A 15717-nucleotide genomic window follows, 5' to 3' on the forward strand; every position below is an offset into this window, starting at 1 on the left:
GAAGTAAATATGCGGTCAAAGGAGCTCTCCATGCAGGTGAAACAAGCCATCCTTAAGCTGCAAAAACAGAAAAAACCCATCCGAGAAATTGCTACAATATTAGGAGTGGCAAAATCTACAGTTTGGTAAATCCTAAGAAAGAAAGCACTGGTGAACTCATCAATGCAAAAAGACCTAGGCGCCCACGGAAGACAACAGTGGTGGATGATCGCAGAATAATCTCCATGGTGAAGAGAAACCCCTTCACAACAGCCAACCAAGTGAACAACACTCTCCAGGAGGTAGGCGTATCAATATCCAAATCTACCATAAAGAGAAAACTGCATGAAAGTAAATACAGAAGGTTCACTGCACGGTGCAAGCCACTCATAAGCATCAAGAATAAAAAGGCTAGACTGGACTTTGCTAAAAAAAATCTAAAAAAGCCAGCACAGTTCTGGAAGAACATTCTTTGGACAGATGAAATCAAGATCAACCTCTACCAGAATGATGGAAAGTGAAAAGTATGGTGAAGGCGTGGTACAGCTCATGACCCAAAGCATACCACATCATCTGTAAAACACGGCGGAGGCAGTGTGATGGTTTGGGCATGCATGGCTGCCAGTGGCACTGGGTCACTAGTGTTTATTGATGATGTGACACAGGAGAGAAGCAGCTGAATGAATTCTGATGTATTCAGAGCCATACTGTGTGCTCAGATCCAGCTAAATGCAGCCAAACTGATTGGTCGTCGTTTCATACTACAGATGGACAATGACCCAAAACATAAAGCCAAAGCAACCCAGGAGTTTATTAAAGCAAAGAAGTGGAATATTCTTGAATGGCCAAGTCAGTCACCTGATCTCAACCCAATTGAGCATGCATTTCACTTGTTAAAGACTAAACTTCAGACAGAAAGGCCCACAAACAAACAGCAACTGAAAACCACCGCAGTGAAGGCCTGGCAGAGCATCAAAAAGGAGGAAACACAGCATCTGGTGATGTCCATAAGTTCAAGACTTCAGGCAGTTATTGCTGACAAAGGGTTTTCAACCAAGTACTAGAAATGAACATTTTATTTACAATGATTTATTCTGTCCAATTACTTTTGGTCCCTTTAAAAAGAGGGTGGCACATGTTAAGGAGCTGAAACTCCTAAACCTTTCATCCAATTTTAATGTGTATACCCTCAAATGAAAGCTGAAAGTCTGAACTTCAACTGCATCTGAATTGTTTTGTTTAAAATGTATTGTGGTAATGTCTAGAACCAAAATTAGAAAAATGTCTCTGTCCAAATATATATGGACCTAACTGTATATTGTGCACAGGTCCTATTCAGGATGCTAATAAATGTCTCCCATTTGCTTTGTGTAGTTTTATGTCTCAGGATATTGTCACAGTTTATTGCACTAAGATCATCTCTCAACCATTGGAAATTTGCCTTCCTGAAGTTTAGTGTCCTTGTAACCCCTCTACTACACATCTTATTAAAGGATACATGAAAACTTATTATTTTGTGATCACTATTATCCAAGTGACCCCCTATTCGTATATTTGATATGTGGTCTGGCCTGTTGGTTAATATTAGGTCTAGCAGTGCCCGCCTTCTTGTTGGGTTCTGAACCAGTTGTGAAAGGTAATTGTCTCTCATAGTTGTCAAAAACCTATTACCTTTGCTTGAACCACAGGTTTCTGTTCCCCAATGTATTTCAGGGTAGTTGAAGTCCCCCATAATAATGACTTGTTCTTGAGTCGCTGCTTCCTCTATTTGCTTTATGAGGATATTCTCCGCTGCTTCCATTATTTTTGGAGACTTATAACAAACCCCTATCAGTAATTTATTTTTTTTTCCCCCTCCCCTTATCTCCATCCACAGGGACACACACCCCCCCTCGCTTGTTTGTACGGTCATTTCTGAACAGACTATAGCCCTGTAAATTAACTGCTCAGTTATGGCTCTCATCCAGCCATGTCAGAGATGTCCCCACCATGTTATAATTATTTTCCAACAAAATTAATTCCAATTCCTCCATTTTGTTGGTGAGGCTTCTGGCATTAGTGTATATGCATTTTATGTATCTCTGTGTACCTCTATTCCTTCTTACTATATTGACTGTTCTAACCCCACCCCCAAATTCTTTATTTGTGCCCAGGTCACTATCTTCACTATCTTCCCCACCTATAAAACAAATACCCTCCCCCTCAATCCCTAGTTTAAACACTCCTCCAACCTTCTAGCTATTTTCTCCTCCAGCACAGCTGCACCCTCACCATTGAGGTGCAACCCGTCCCTAGCGTAGAATCTGTAGTGAACTGAGTAGTTGGCCCAGTCCTCCAGGAACCCAAACCCCTCCTTCCTACACCAGTTTCTGAACCATTTATTTATCTCCCTAATCTCCTGTTGCCTCTCTGGCATGGCACGTGGTACAGGTAGTATTTCAGAGAATACCACCGTGGAGGTCCTTGCTTTAAGCTTGCAACCTAATTTCCTGAAATCATCTTTAAGGACCTTCCACCTACCTTTAACTTTGTCATTTGTGCAATGTGCACCATGACCGCTGAGTCCTCATCAGCCCCTCCCAGTAATCTGTCAACCCGATCAGCGATGTGCCAGACTCGAGCGCCAGATAGGCAGCACACTGTTCGATGATCTCTGTCTTTGTGACAGATTGCCCTTTCTGTTCCCCTAATAATTGAGTCCCCCACTACCAGCACCTGCCTGGCCTGCCCTACTCTCCGATTTCCCCCCTTACTGGAGCTGACACTCCTCCGGCTTTCAGAGAACATGCCTTGCTGCAGCAGTGCTACCCCTGTACCGACACCCCCATCATCTGCCAACTTTGCAAACTTATTGGGGTGTGCCAGATAACGACTAGCCTCCCTGGCACTCTTCCCTCTACCCCCCCTTCTAACTGTCACCCAGCTAGATGCCTCACTGCCCTGCAGCTCCCTACTACCACCCTACCCCAGTGAGCAGCTGCTCAGTGAGCAGGAGACTCCTTTCCATATTGTCAATGGATCTCAGTGTTGCCAGGTGATCATTTAGATCCAGTACCTGGGCTTCCAAACGCACAACGTGCACACATCTCACACAGCAGTATGCATCCACAACCTGCTGTTCAAGGATTGCATACATGTGGCAAGATGCACACTGGATAGTATTGTCAATAATGGAGCTCATTTCCTAATGGGGATTTCACTAGACAGAAATGTTAAGTAAAAAGAAATGCAAAGAATTAATAAAATACAGACAGCAATTCAGTCCAAATTCCTCCCTTCCAAACTCCCTGAATCCAAGTCACTGAAAAACTAATCACACACTTACTTCCATTTGCACTTACGCTCTGTCACACTCAGCTCGTTCACACTCGCTAAGGAAGAAGATTTAAAGTGGGTTTTTTTTGTTTTTTTTCCATTTTAGCAGCAATCCACCCTACAGCTCAATGCACTTCCAAAGGACTGGATGCCCCAACCAGCTGCCCCTTATAATCCCTTAATTATGACCCCTCACCCTTAATTAACCCCTTGTGAGTATAGCTACACCTCAGGATTTAAATGCAATGTAGTTAAGCCTTAAATACACAGGTAGTAAAATAAGAGACTGTAAAACTGTAGAGAGAAAATAGTTTTTAAAAAGCCCAGTAAAACAAAACAGGTAGAAAAAGCACCCTGCGTGCTGCTTTCCTCGCTCTGCATGTCCTCCTGCCAGGTTGGATCAGTTACTATATCATCCACCACCTCGTCTTCCACTGCCACAGCCTGGTCCTCCTCCTGACTTTCTGGCAATTGTGTCTCATCATCGTCCACCTCTTGTGACACTTTCCCACCGTCACCTTCATATGACCGTGGCTGCTCAAATGTTTGGGCATTGCTACATGCGATCTCCTCTTGCCCCGCTTCAAGTGGACCAGGCGAGAGACCCGAATCTATAAATGGAAAAGTGAACAACTCTTCGGAGTGTCCAAGTGTGGGATCAGTTGTCTCTGGCATTCGGCATGGTGGGAGGAAGGAGGATCAGGGTGAGGAATATGCAGTCCAGACTCACAGCTACTGAGACTTGACCGTGTGGAAGACAGGGTTGTGGTGGTGGTGGCTTAGTGACTGGAAGCATTTTCTGCTATCCAACCAATAACCTTTTCAAATTGCTCTGTGTTCAATAGTGGTGTTCTGCGGTCCCCTATTAATTTGGACAGGAAGGTCGAGAGAGAAGATGTGGGTGTTTGTTGTGGCTCAATTTCAGTTTGCCCACGGCCTCGGCCTCTGCATGCACCATCACCATCATGTCCATATCCCCATCCCTTGCCACGTGCCTTGCCCATTTTAAATGGAGGACAATATCTTACGTTCTCACTACAAATTACTGAATTTGGAGAGAAATTACATGTGATCCGTGTGACGGACAAACCACAGTTTTAAATAGCTGGCCTGAAGGTAACTATTTTTAACAGCGCCGACCTCGTTTCAATAAGTTCACTGACACACTGCAACAAAATTTAAATGGAGGCCAGAAATGGCAATATTTTCAGCGCAATTATATATGATCCGTGTGATGGACAAACCACAGTTTTAAATAGTTGGCCTGTAGGTAACTATTTTTAACAGTAAACTGGTGTCAATAACTTCACTGACACACTGCAACAAAATTTTATTGGAGGCCAGAAATGGCAATATTTTCAGTGCAATTATACATGATCCGTGTGATGGACAAACCTCAGTTTTAAATAGCTGGCCTGTAGGTAACTATTCTTAACAGCAAACCGGTGTCAATAACTTCACTGACACATTGAAACAAAATTTTAATGGAAGCCAGAAATGGCAGAATTTTCAGTGCAATTATATGTGATCCGTGTGACGGACAAACCACAGTTTTAAATAGTTGGCCTGTAAGTAACTATTTTTAACAGTAAACTGGTGTCAATTACTTCACTGACACACTGCAACAAAATTTTATTAGAGGCCAGAAATGGCAGAATTTTCAGCGCAATTATATGTGATCCGTGTGATGGACAAACCACAGTTTTAAATAGCTGGCCTGTAGGCAAATCTTTTTAACAGCGCCGACCTTGTGTCAATAAGTTCACTGACATACTGTAACAAAATTTAAATGAAGGCCAGAAATGGCAATATTTTCAGCGCAATTATATATGATCCGTGTGACGGACAAACCTCAGTTTTAAATAGCTGGCCTGTAAGTAACTATTCTTAACAGCAAACTGGTGTCAATAACTTCACTGACACATTGAAACAAAATTTTAATGGAAGCCAGAAATGTCAGAATTTTCAGCGCAATTATATGTGATCCGTGTGACGGACAAACCACAGTTTTAAATAGTTGGCCTGTAGGTAACTATTTTTAACAGTAAACTGGTGTCAATAACTTCACTGACACACTGCAACAAAATTTAAATGGAGGCCAGAAATGGCAATATTTTCAGCGCAATTATATATGATCCGTGTGACGGACAAATCTCAGTTTTAAATAGCTGGCCTGTAGGTAACTATTCTTAACAGCAAACTGGTGTCAATAACTTCACTGACACATTGAAACAAAATTTTAATGGAAGCCAGAAAAGCAGAATTTTCAGCACAATTATATGTGATCCGTGTGACGGACAAACCACAGTTTTAAATAGTTGGCCTGTAGGTAACTATTTTTAACAGTAAACTGGTGTCAATTACTTCACTGACACACTGCAACAAAATTTTATTGGAGGCCAGAAATGGCAGAATTTTCAGCGCAATTATATGTGATCCGTGTGATGGACAAACAACAGTTTTAAATAGCTGGCCTGTAGGCAAATCTTTTTAACAGCGCCGACCTTGTGTCAATAAGTTCACTGACATACTGTAACAAAATTTAAATGAAGGCCAGAAGTGGCAATATTTTCAGCGCAATTATATATGATTCGTGTGACGGACAAACCACCGTTTTAAATAGCTGGATTTTTAGCGCAGTAATATGGAAAGTACCTGGCTGTATTCTGCAGTGCCAACAAGCAAATGGCGCAGATAAACGGTGTTCTCTGGAACTTGCTTTTTCAGCAAATAATCAGGATTAAGATTAAAAAATATATATTCCTGGCCCCTGATACCTGAGCCTATTTCTACAAATGTCTGTAAAAGCACCAGCAGCAGACAGAACTGGAATGGACCCTCTTGCCATGTGCACTGCAGTCTGCTATATACCCTGCCTGCCTAGCACTGATATCTCTGCAGCTGGATTAGTCCTCAGAAGGACTGTAAGTTATATGTTGATATACAGGTTATGTGTGTCTAATATAGTTTTGTATACCTATACTAACTAGAAACAAGCAAATCTCTCCCTAGCTCAGCAGCACCTCTCCCTACACTATCTGATTCCAGAGTGACTGTGACGAGCATGGCGGTGCCAGGTCTGATGTAGACCTGATGACGCTGTGCGGCCAGCCAATCACTGTAATGCAACAACCAACATGGCTGCGGCATTACAGTGTGTGACAGACAATCCCTGCATGTTGATTGGCGCTCTAAAGAGTGCCAAACATGAAGGGAGGGGACCCGAGCTCCTGCTGAGCAACCCCGGAAATACTCGGCGAATGCTGAGCACCTCGAGCAGTGGGATGCTCAGGCGAGCACTGAGCAGTAGCGAGCATGCTCGCTCATCACTAGTTATGACATATGCATGGACTATCTATGACCTTTCACTCTATCTTCTCTCTTACTCTTTCTACTTCTTGTGAATCAGAAGGTCTAATACTTGAACCTTTATTTATATTAGCTATATTTTTAGAGTTTTTTTCAGATTAACACATGGTGAGGCGTAATATTTTTTTTATTCTTCCATTCTCTCTTCCTCTTTCTATTCTTTCTTTTCCTACTCCCTTTCCTACACTTTCGTGCTTTTCTCTTCACTTCCTTTGCAGCCTTCCTCCTTAGATAGGCTTCATTAATTCAAAGCAGGAGATAAATCAGTTCTTCCAACCAAACATTAGAAATTAGTGATCAAGTCATTCACAAAAATTATCTGAGAAAAAAAAGTGTGTGTGTGTGTGTGTGTGTGGGGGGGGGGGGGGTACAAGCACACATAGGGTGATATTGAAAGGTACAAACGAGAAGGGTGTTATGGAGTTGCTCATCTGAAAGGGTTGTGATTGTCACAACTCTAATAATTGCCCCTTAAGAGAAGCTGCAGTCCTGTCGGTAAATGAAGGTAAACCCTCTTTTGCATATCGATTAATAGAAAAAGGAAATTTGACGTTTCAGAGTAGGCTACGCTGCTGTATGAAGGCAGCAGTTTCAGAGTGGAATAGCAATTTTGTAGTTTTTATTTTTACGTGTTTTGTGCTCATACCGTGCTCTTTTTCCAAAACAAACTACATTGCACAATTGCTATTCCACTCTGAAACTGCTTCCTTTATGCAGCAGCGCGGTCTACTCCGAAACGTCAAATCTCTTTTTTCTATTAAACAAAAATAATCCGAGCAGTAAATGTTTCTTATCAAATAAATAACTCCATAATATACACTATAAGACAGGAAAATCAAAAAGTCTTAGCTTGCTCTTTTCAACGTTTTGTAACAAATGAATACATTTGAAACTTAATTAGTAATTGTCTCTTCAGTTACTTAATTATTGATGTTTAATTTATATTTTATTTTACTTATCATGCAGTAGTGTACTGAATCATTAGCAGTACTATACATTGCCTAAATAAATGTACGTTTATTTCTATAATTGTGTTCTTATTAGTATAAATATCTAGAAAATGTTTGAATGATCTTTAAAATTATTTTATCTAATATTTTAACAGGAATCAATGCACAAGCTCGAAGACTACAAAAAAGTCGGTCTCGTGCAGCTTCTGGTGGAAATGCCCCGTTAAGAGAGAGAGAAGACAGCACTTCTCTTCGTCGCAGTATAAGTGATATCAATTTAAACACCAAGAAACGTAGAGAACGAAAAAGCATTAAGAGTATGGTGGCTAATGATCCAGACCCTGGTCAAGATGGAGGGCTAAACCCAAAAGATGGAAACATGCTAAACTCAACAGAATGCAGTAGCAGCGTAGATGGTTCAGAGGATGCTACAGATCAGATTGGTTTAGATTTTGAACGCCTCTCTCAGTATTTAATTCAGCCACCTACAGATCATCCATACTTCCTCCTTTTGCAAGGTTACAGCAAAGATGTGGTAATTACTTATTATTACTTAATAACAGTATGGTGAATAACAATATGATTATTCTTGTTTATTCTTGTTTCTTGTGCTAAAACATTTTCCCCATCCTGGTCCCCTTATGGTATAATGTCCCCTGTCCCCCATCCTGATGAAATGTCTAAATTCTGGTATAATATCCTCAATTCTGGTAAAATGTCCCCTACGTGGGTCCCATTTTGTCCTTCTCCAGTACACTTTAAAAAGAAACAAATGATTCTACTCACCTTTTTATCTAAATAATGGGCAGGATGCCTACTGGGTACAATATTTTCTCCTATAATCAGAACATTTGTAACACATTAATCCTTTAATAACCACCCTATTTGTGGATTTAAAAGAGTTTACTGGGATCAAACTATCAATGGCCTACTTTTAAGACTTGCATTGCTAAATCTGCCTGCATGCTGTACACCTAGTAAAGCTGTTCTGAGCATTGCAGTGTTGTCCAATTAACTTGATGGTGATTTGAAAGGTAAACACTGTAAGAACCCATCACATCCGGCCACTACTTCATGTGCTGTGTGCAGGTAGATGGAGCAATGTGAACAGTGAAGAAGCCTCATAAGTCGACTGAGCATTGCGACCCCTTCAAACAGCTGACTGGCTGTCATGCTAAATGTTGGACCCCAACAGTGTGATATTGACGGCCTATTCTAAGATAGGCCAAAATCAATATTGTGATCTTGAAAAATCCTTTTAATGACCAAGCAATTTTTTTTAAGTTTCTTTATATTTTTACATTCCAAGACCTATAAAAAAATACTAGACCTTTATTTTTTTGTGGGACGAGTTGTATTTTTAATTGCATTGTCGGTTGTGTCTTATAGTCCGATATACATAAATACTGTGGCTGTGGGTGGTGGGGGATGTGGGGGAAGAAAGTGGCGGAGAAGCTGTGCACAGGAGACAGCAGCCTCCTGCTGCAGCCTACACTGTGCACGCTACTAAAGAAAATGAATATTCACTGGTCCCCATGCCCATGGGCATGGGGAGCAGTGAATATTAATTTGCCTTCATAAACGGCACACTGTGCCCGCAGGGCGGCTCCTGGTATGTATGGCTCCCTTCATACCTGTATGTATGGCCCCCCTTATCCCTTATCCCGGTATGTATGGCACCCTTTATCCCTGCATGCATGGCCCCCCTCATCCCGGTATGTATCGCACCTTTAATCCCTGTATGTATGGCCCCCTCATGCAGGTATGGAGGAGAAGGGAGGTGAGTATGAAAGTTAATTTTTTTTCTGTGCAGCGTGACGGGAATCAGGGGGTGCCAAGCATACCAGGATTAGGGGGCCATACATACAGGGATGAAGAGTACCATACATACCAGGAAGAGGAATGAAGGTACCATACATACCAGGAAGAGGGATGAAGGTGCCATACATGCCAGGATAGGTGTGAGGGGGGCCATACATAACAGGATGAAGGGTGCCATACATACCAGGAAGAGGGATGAGGGGGCCATGCATACCAGGATGGGGGATTAGGGTGTCATGCATACTAAGATGGTGGATTGGGCTGCTATGCATATCAGGATAGGGATGAGGGCCACATATAACAGAAAGGAGGGGGCCATATATACCAGGATGGGGGATATTGCTCCTATAACAGTGTCAGTAGCAGACCGCCTCACCCTTAACAGGGCATCATAACCACATTTTTTGCTTAATTTATTTTCTATTTTCTATTTTCCTCCTCTAAAACCTAGTACGTCTTATGGTCCAGTGTGTCTTATAGTCCAAAAAATACGGTACATGTCCACAGAAAATCATGTGAGCAACAACCCCTTAATAAAAAACATGCAAATTAGCACCAAACAACAAGGCTCATATCCCTGGAACCCTAAGAAAAAATAGGGATAATCAGTGGAGCAGGAAAAATAAAATAAGAGTAAAAACTGACCACTTTAGACCTGCTGATAGGTCTTCTTTAAGTAAACCTTTTTTTTTGTTAAGAAACAGTGCTTTTCTTATCTGTAAGCTTTGTCTGAAATTTTAGTTCAGTTCTGTGCATTTGTATAGAAGCTGTAAATGTAGATTACAATTTTTCTAAATGTATTTATTTTATCTTAGGACTTTGTCATATATGTGATGACACGGAAGAAGCATCTATTTGGAAGAGCTGAAAAAGCTTCAAGAGACAAGGGTCCTTATGTTGATACCTTTTTGTCTGCTCCTGATATACTTCCTCGCCATTGTTGTGTATGGCGATTGGATTCTTCAACTCAGAAGAATATAGTCCGTGTAAGACCATACCGAGGGGCACTTGTTTCGCACAATGGAGGAGTCCTCCAAAGAGAAGCTGAACTACATACTGGGGATTTGTTAGGGCTTGGAGAGCATTTTCTGTTCATGTACAAAGATCCTAGAGTAGCTCAGACACGTCCTGCCTGGCTTCCTCAGTCCTGGTCTACCTCTGGGTTAAGTGGGGCATTTTCATGTCAGATGTGTGGTAGATCACTTCAGGAGCGTCAAGAGGCTGTTCAGGCCTACATAGAAAGTAAAGATTTAATCCTACAATATCGCTCTCAAGAAGAAGATGCTGTGTTAAAGGAGATTATTGAGAAATCTGATAACACGAAAATTGAATTTAAACTGGCTCCAGCATATCTCTTTAGTCTATGTATTGAACATTCGACTCGAGCTTTGGACCCTGGACACTTTCCAAAACTTGTAATGAAGATTGCCACCATGATAAAGGAAGTTGTTTGGGTAAGACATTTACAACATATATCAGCCTTTTTTTAATATGCTGTGGAAATGGTGATGGTAATGATAGTTTGTATGTAATCTGATATCTTTTAATGAGAAGGCTTTTCATTTTCATAAGTTCTCTAGGAATTTCCTTATTATGAAAATGAAAGAGTATTTTAATCTTCATAGAATTGTTAAAGGTCTAATGGTCCATTAATCATCAAGCTGAACAGTTCACTCACATTTTGTTCATATAAAAAATGCTTGCAAAATCATACAGCTATTTCAATTAACAAAGAGAGATGAATGATAATCCCAGACTTAACATTAATATACTATATACCTTTCCCAGAAAATACACAAGAATATAGAATCAGGATTCATATTTTTTTGAACAATCTCAATAGAATTATTGTACTTTATGTTCTATATGATTAGGTTTTTGTTTAAAGTGAGTGTATCATCAGAAGACGATCTATAGTTTAAATCAGGTTTTTGTGGTAAACGTATTTCTTACATTTTTGATGCAATATTGTTTTCACCCTGGACACCTAGGGCTATTTTATACTTTAACTTCCTTTTCAGGAAATCTACATGTACTTTAGCTGCAATACCCTTGCTCAGACCCTATATTTTCTATTGAAGCATCCAATGAGTGTGTGCACAGGTCTTTGTGGAGGGAGGGGGAAGAAGGGTCCGGTATGATATTACCTATTATGAATGGTGAATCTGTGTATAGGTGTTACCTGTCACTGCAATCCTGTCTCTGATGACAAAGAGCACACTGAAAACTATTCCTGAAAGGACAGGATCACTGCGCCATGTAAATGATGCGCCCCCTGGGCCATGTTGTTAGGGATACCCGGAGCCGGATCAGATGGGGGTTGTAGTCTCCGAGTGGCTGTGACCTGGTCCGTGCCCAGGGTGTCAAACTCAGTGTGCGGCAGTCCTTGCAGATGTTCTTAGTGTCGACTACGCCACCCGTTGATTTGCGGTCAAAAGGCCGCCGCTGCAGGATGGTCCGCTGAGGCTGGTGGTGTGTGTGCAGCTGTGGTAGTATAACCCCCAACGGGAGGGGTATAGCCTCAGGGGGTCAGACGTGGAGGATGGTGGTTGTGAAGGTGCAGCAAGGAGACTCAGAGTCAGGAGATGCAGTTCAGGGCTTTTACTTACTGGTGTTCTTTTGGTCACTCTGGCCTTGAGTGACCACCCGAGCCGTGCTGCGTCCACCAGGTCCTGGACTCGGCTAACCCCCAGGCAGTTCTGGAGCGTGGTCCTGAGCTCCCTTCTCCCTCTCTGTCTCTGGCCATTCCCACCAGGGATCCACCTTTGGCCGGCTCCCTCGGGTCTCTTAGTGGTCAAACCTCCTCTGGGTTCCCTGACCCTATGCTTAGTGTGCCTTTCTGGTGGATTTGGTGAGGGTCGTGGCAAATCTTGACCACGACCTCCGGTTCCTGGCTGAGGATAAGTGGCCTCCACCAGTTCGGGTTCCGGTACCCGTGTCCGCCAACCCTTCACCCTTTTTGGTCTGATTCTGGGTTCTTAGGGTTCCCTCTTGTCTTGTGTCTCTGGGCCTTTCTTCCTCCTTCTCTCCACTACAGCCCTGGCCCTGGAGCTGGGCCCAGCCGGAGCCATAGCTCCCTGTCAGCCCTCCTGGCTGAGCTCCTCTGCTCTGCTCCTCCTCAGTCTGACTGACCCTGTTCTAAGATGGTGCCCACCTTATATACTCCCTCTATGTGTGAGCTCAGGTGACCAGCACCCAATGAGCTCCTATCTTTACCCAGACTACTCCCCCTATCTGCCCCTACACTACTGGGATGTTCCACCCCCCCTCCCACTCCAGCCAGGGACAGACGCTGTCGTACCTGCACATAAACTGGTGGGAGTACCGTCGTTCTGTCCCCCGGAAATGGGATGTATGTAGTGCATGCAGCCTACTAGCTCAGTTCCACACTCCATCCTTACCCGGGAGTGGAATACCACACCTCTGGCTTGAGGTGTAATACCCCTGTAGCAGCCGAGTCCTCAGGGTGCTACATTCCCCCCTGGTAAATCACAACACGTCCTCGGGCTGTAAAAGAATAAAAACATCCACAAACATACAATTTTTTTTTTTAAAAACATCATAAACATATAAAACAATATATATATTATCAGCATAAAACTTTTTCATATAAACATTCTTGTTTCTCCGGCCACGGTGCAACTTGTGACCGGGTAAAGTGCAACAGTCTCCTGTAGAAAAAACACAGTTTCCTATAAAACCGGTAGGGGGCGCTTTAAGAAGCGCAACTATGTACAAGGGGAATATGGCCGCTCTCAGTCCTCGGCCAGTGGGGAAAAGGAATGGCTGCTCACAGTCCTCAGCCTGTTAAGGGATAGGGACACACGGGTATTCACTTGTTGGTCCCGACGGGGACTACACTTTGGTAGCAACAGTTTTTGTACCCACACGGGTAACTATTTACATATTCTATTTACAGTTCATCAGTGGCGGTGTGCTCTTGGCTGAGGGTAATCTTTAGACCCGTCCGGGTCCTCTTGATCCTCCTCACCCCGTAGCTCCTTCTCAGTAAGTCTATGCAAGTGCAGGGCATACGGGCCCTTGGCGCACTGATGCCGGGTGAAGGTGACCTCATCACCCAGGTATAGGTCACGACCTCTGTGTCCCTCCGGCAGATGACTTTCAACGTCTCTGCGGGTGACAAAGACGTCGCCGGGGGTCTTGTGGTCCCGGATGAAACCCCACCCGTGCTCCAACTGGAATTTTATTACAGTCCCGCTGGCACGGGGACCGTGGGCAGCACGGGGGTTTCTGCGGGCTCGGCTCTTCTGCTCGGCGCTCTTAACTTGGAGCCGCTCCTCGCGGACCCGCCTCTCTCGTCGCTCTCTAGCAAAAACCTCCAATTTTGCTGGCAGCACTCCGCACGCTGGGCTGCGGCTGCCCGGGTCTCCTCGGTGAACCCGATGAGGTCTTCTCCGGTGGGGTCCCACGCAAACTGCGCTTCCTCCAACGAGAGTGGGGTGATCTTGGCGGGCGCCGGAGCCGGGATCAGGGGCTCATCCAGGGGTCTTTCCTTCCGGAGTCGGGGATGGTAATACTCCGGTGGCCACACAAAGGGCTGCCCATCCGGGCATGTGTGCTGGGCAAATAGGTCTTCACCCAGGTGTGGCGCTGTGGACGTTGAGGGCGCTGTTGTGGTGGCGGCGCCCGGGTTCACCAGGCCTTGCGACCAGGCCTGGGGCACCCTGAATATAAAGGGCACCGTGAAGACGGCGGCACCCGGGGTTACCTGGCCCAGTGACCAGGCCGGTGGCTCAGTGGAGGTAGAGGGCGCTGTTGGCACTGCGGCGCCCGGGGGCACTTGGCCTTGCGACCAGGCCGGTGGCGTCTCCTGCTTGGCCGCGCTCTGGATCGAGACGTGTGACGTCACAGGGGGCGTGGCCGCGGCTCCGGCCGCTTGAGGCCTAGCTTGGAGCGATGACGCAGCGGCTACGGGAACGGTGAGTGGGGCTTCGGGCTCTGCGACGGGGAGCTGGGGCAGGTTTACGGCTTCTGGGCACGGGATATTGTCGTCCCCATTACCTGCCTTCATCTCTTCGGCTCCCTCCGCGGCGTCGTCTCCGGCCGTCGTCCCTCCTTCGCCGTCCTCAGAGGTGGACTTGCTCCTCGCTGCGGGTGGCATGCTTCGCTGGCAGGCTCCAGCCTGCAGGGCCATCTCTCGGGTCCACTCCGCCAGTGTTTCCCGCTGCACCCGGGCCATCCTCCGTGCGAGGCCCTCCAGCGCGGTCCGTGCACGCTCCCGATCTCCGGGGAGCTGCGCCAGGATCTCCAGCAGGCCTTCTGGAGTGGCGGCCTGCAACAGGCTCCTGACCACAGGGTCGGTGCTGCCTGACTCTCCCTCCATCTCCGGGTGTGTTCTCTCTGGACTCCTCCAGGCTGCTCCCATCTTCTTCCTTTTGTTCTGTATCCGCCCACATTGGGGGTCGTCCTGGGGCAACTTTGTGATTGCCAGTTCCAGGGGCAGTTCCCTCACGCTGATGGACATATTAATCATCACAGTCTCTGCTGGTGGGGGCGGTTTCCACTTTTGGCGCCATTTCCGATCCTGGCCCACGATGGGAGGTGGCCTCTTGCCATCCTCTGGCACGCCCATAATGGCGTCCGCTCTGCCAAGGCGGGAAATCTTCTCAGATGGCGGGAACTGCTTCCCAGTGGCGGGAAACACTGCAGATGGCGGGAAAAGACTGCAGATGACGGGCAAATGGCGGGAACTGATCCGAGATGGCGTCCGATGGCGGGGACCCTCTGGAATTGGCGGGAGACTTCGTTTTGAGGTAAATGCGAATTTTTCTTCAGGCACGCAGTACCCGGTTGTTGCGGGCACGTGATCCTGCCAACTACGCCAAAGTTGACGCACCCCCTGGGCCATGTTCAGGGGATACCCGGAGCCGGATCTGGATAGGGGTAGTAGTCCTTGTGGCGGTGACCCGGTCCGTGCCCAGGGTGTCAAACTAAGTGGCAGTCTATGGCAGTAGATGTTAACTTGGATGTCGACTACGCCACCCGTTGATTTGCGGTCAAAAGGCCGCCGCTGCAGGATGGTCCGCTGAGGCTGGTGGTGTGTGTGCAGCTGTGGTAGTATAACCCCCAACGGGAGGGGTATAGCCTCAGGGGGTCAGACGTGGAGGATGGTGGTTGTGAAGGTGCAGCAAGGAGACTCAGAGTCAGGAGATGCAGTTCAGGGCTTTTACTTACTGGTGTTCTTTTGGTCACTCTGGCCTTGAGTGACCACCCGAGCCGTGCTGCGTCCACCAGGTCCTGGACTCGGCTAACCCCCAGGCAG

General features: G+C 45.5%; 1 protein-coding gene across 3 annotated transcripts in view; it reads left to right on the forward strand.

Moving 5' to 3' along the window:
- RASIP1 (Ras interacting protein 1) overlaps nucleotides 1-15717 on the forward strand; it is a 543508-nt gene that overhangs the window by 248665 nt on the left and 279126 nt on the right. For all 3 annotated transcript variants that reach the window (XM_073656239.1, XM_073656240.1, XM_073656241.1), the window contains exons 4-5: nucleotides 7769-8148; nucleotides 10250-10888. In XM_073656239.1, the coding sequence (XP_073512340.1) occupies nucleotides 7769-8148; nucleotides 10250-10888 (1019 nt within the window). The remainder of the gene's footprint in view (nucleotides 1-7768; nucleotides 8149-10249; nucleotides 10889-15717) is intronic.

The sequence above is a fragment of the Phyllobates terribilis genome, unplaced genomic scaffold (assembly GCF_046119375.1).
Source record: "Phyllobates terribilis strain yellow unplaced genomic scaffold, ASM4611937v1 Scaffold_12__6_contigs__length_324123572, whole genome shotgun sequence".
Taxonomy (NCBI): domain Eukaryota; kingdom Metazoa; phylum Chordata; class Amphibia; order Anura; family Dendrobatidae; genus Phyllobates; species Phyllobates terribilis.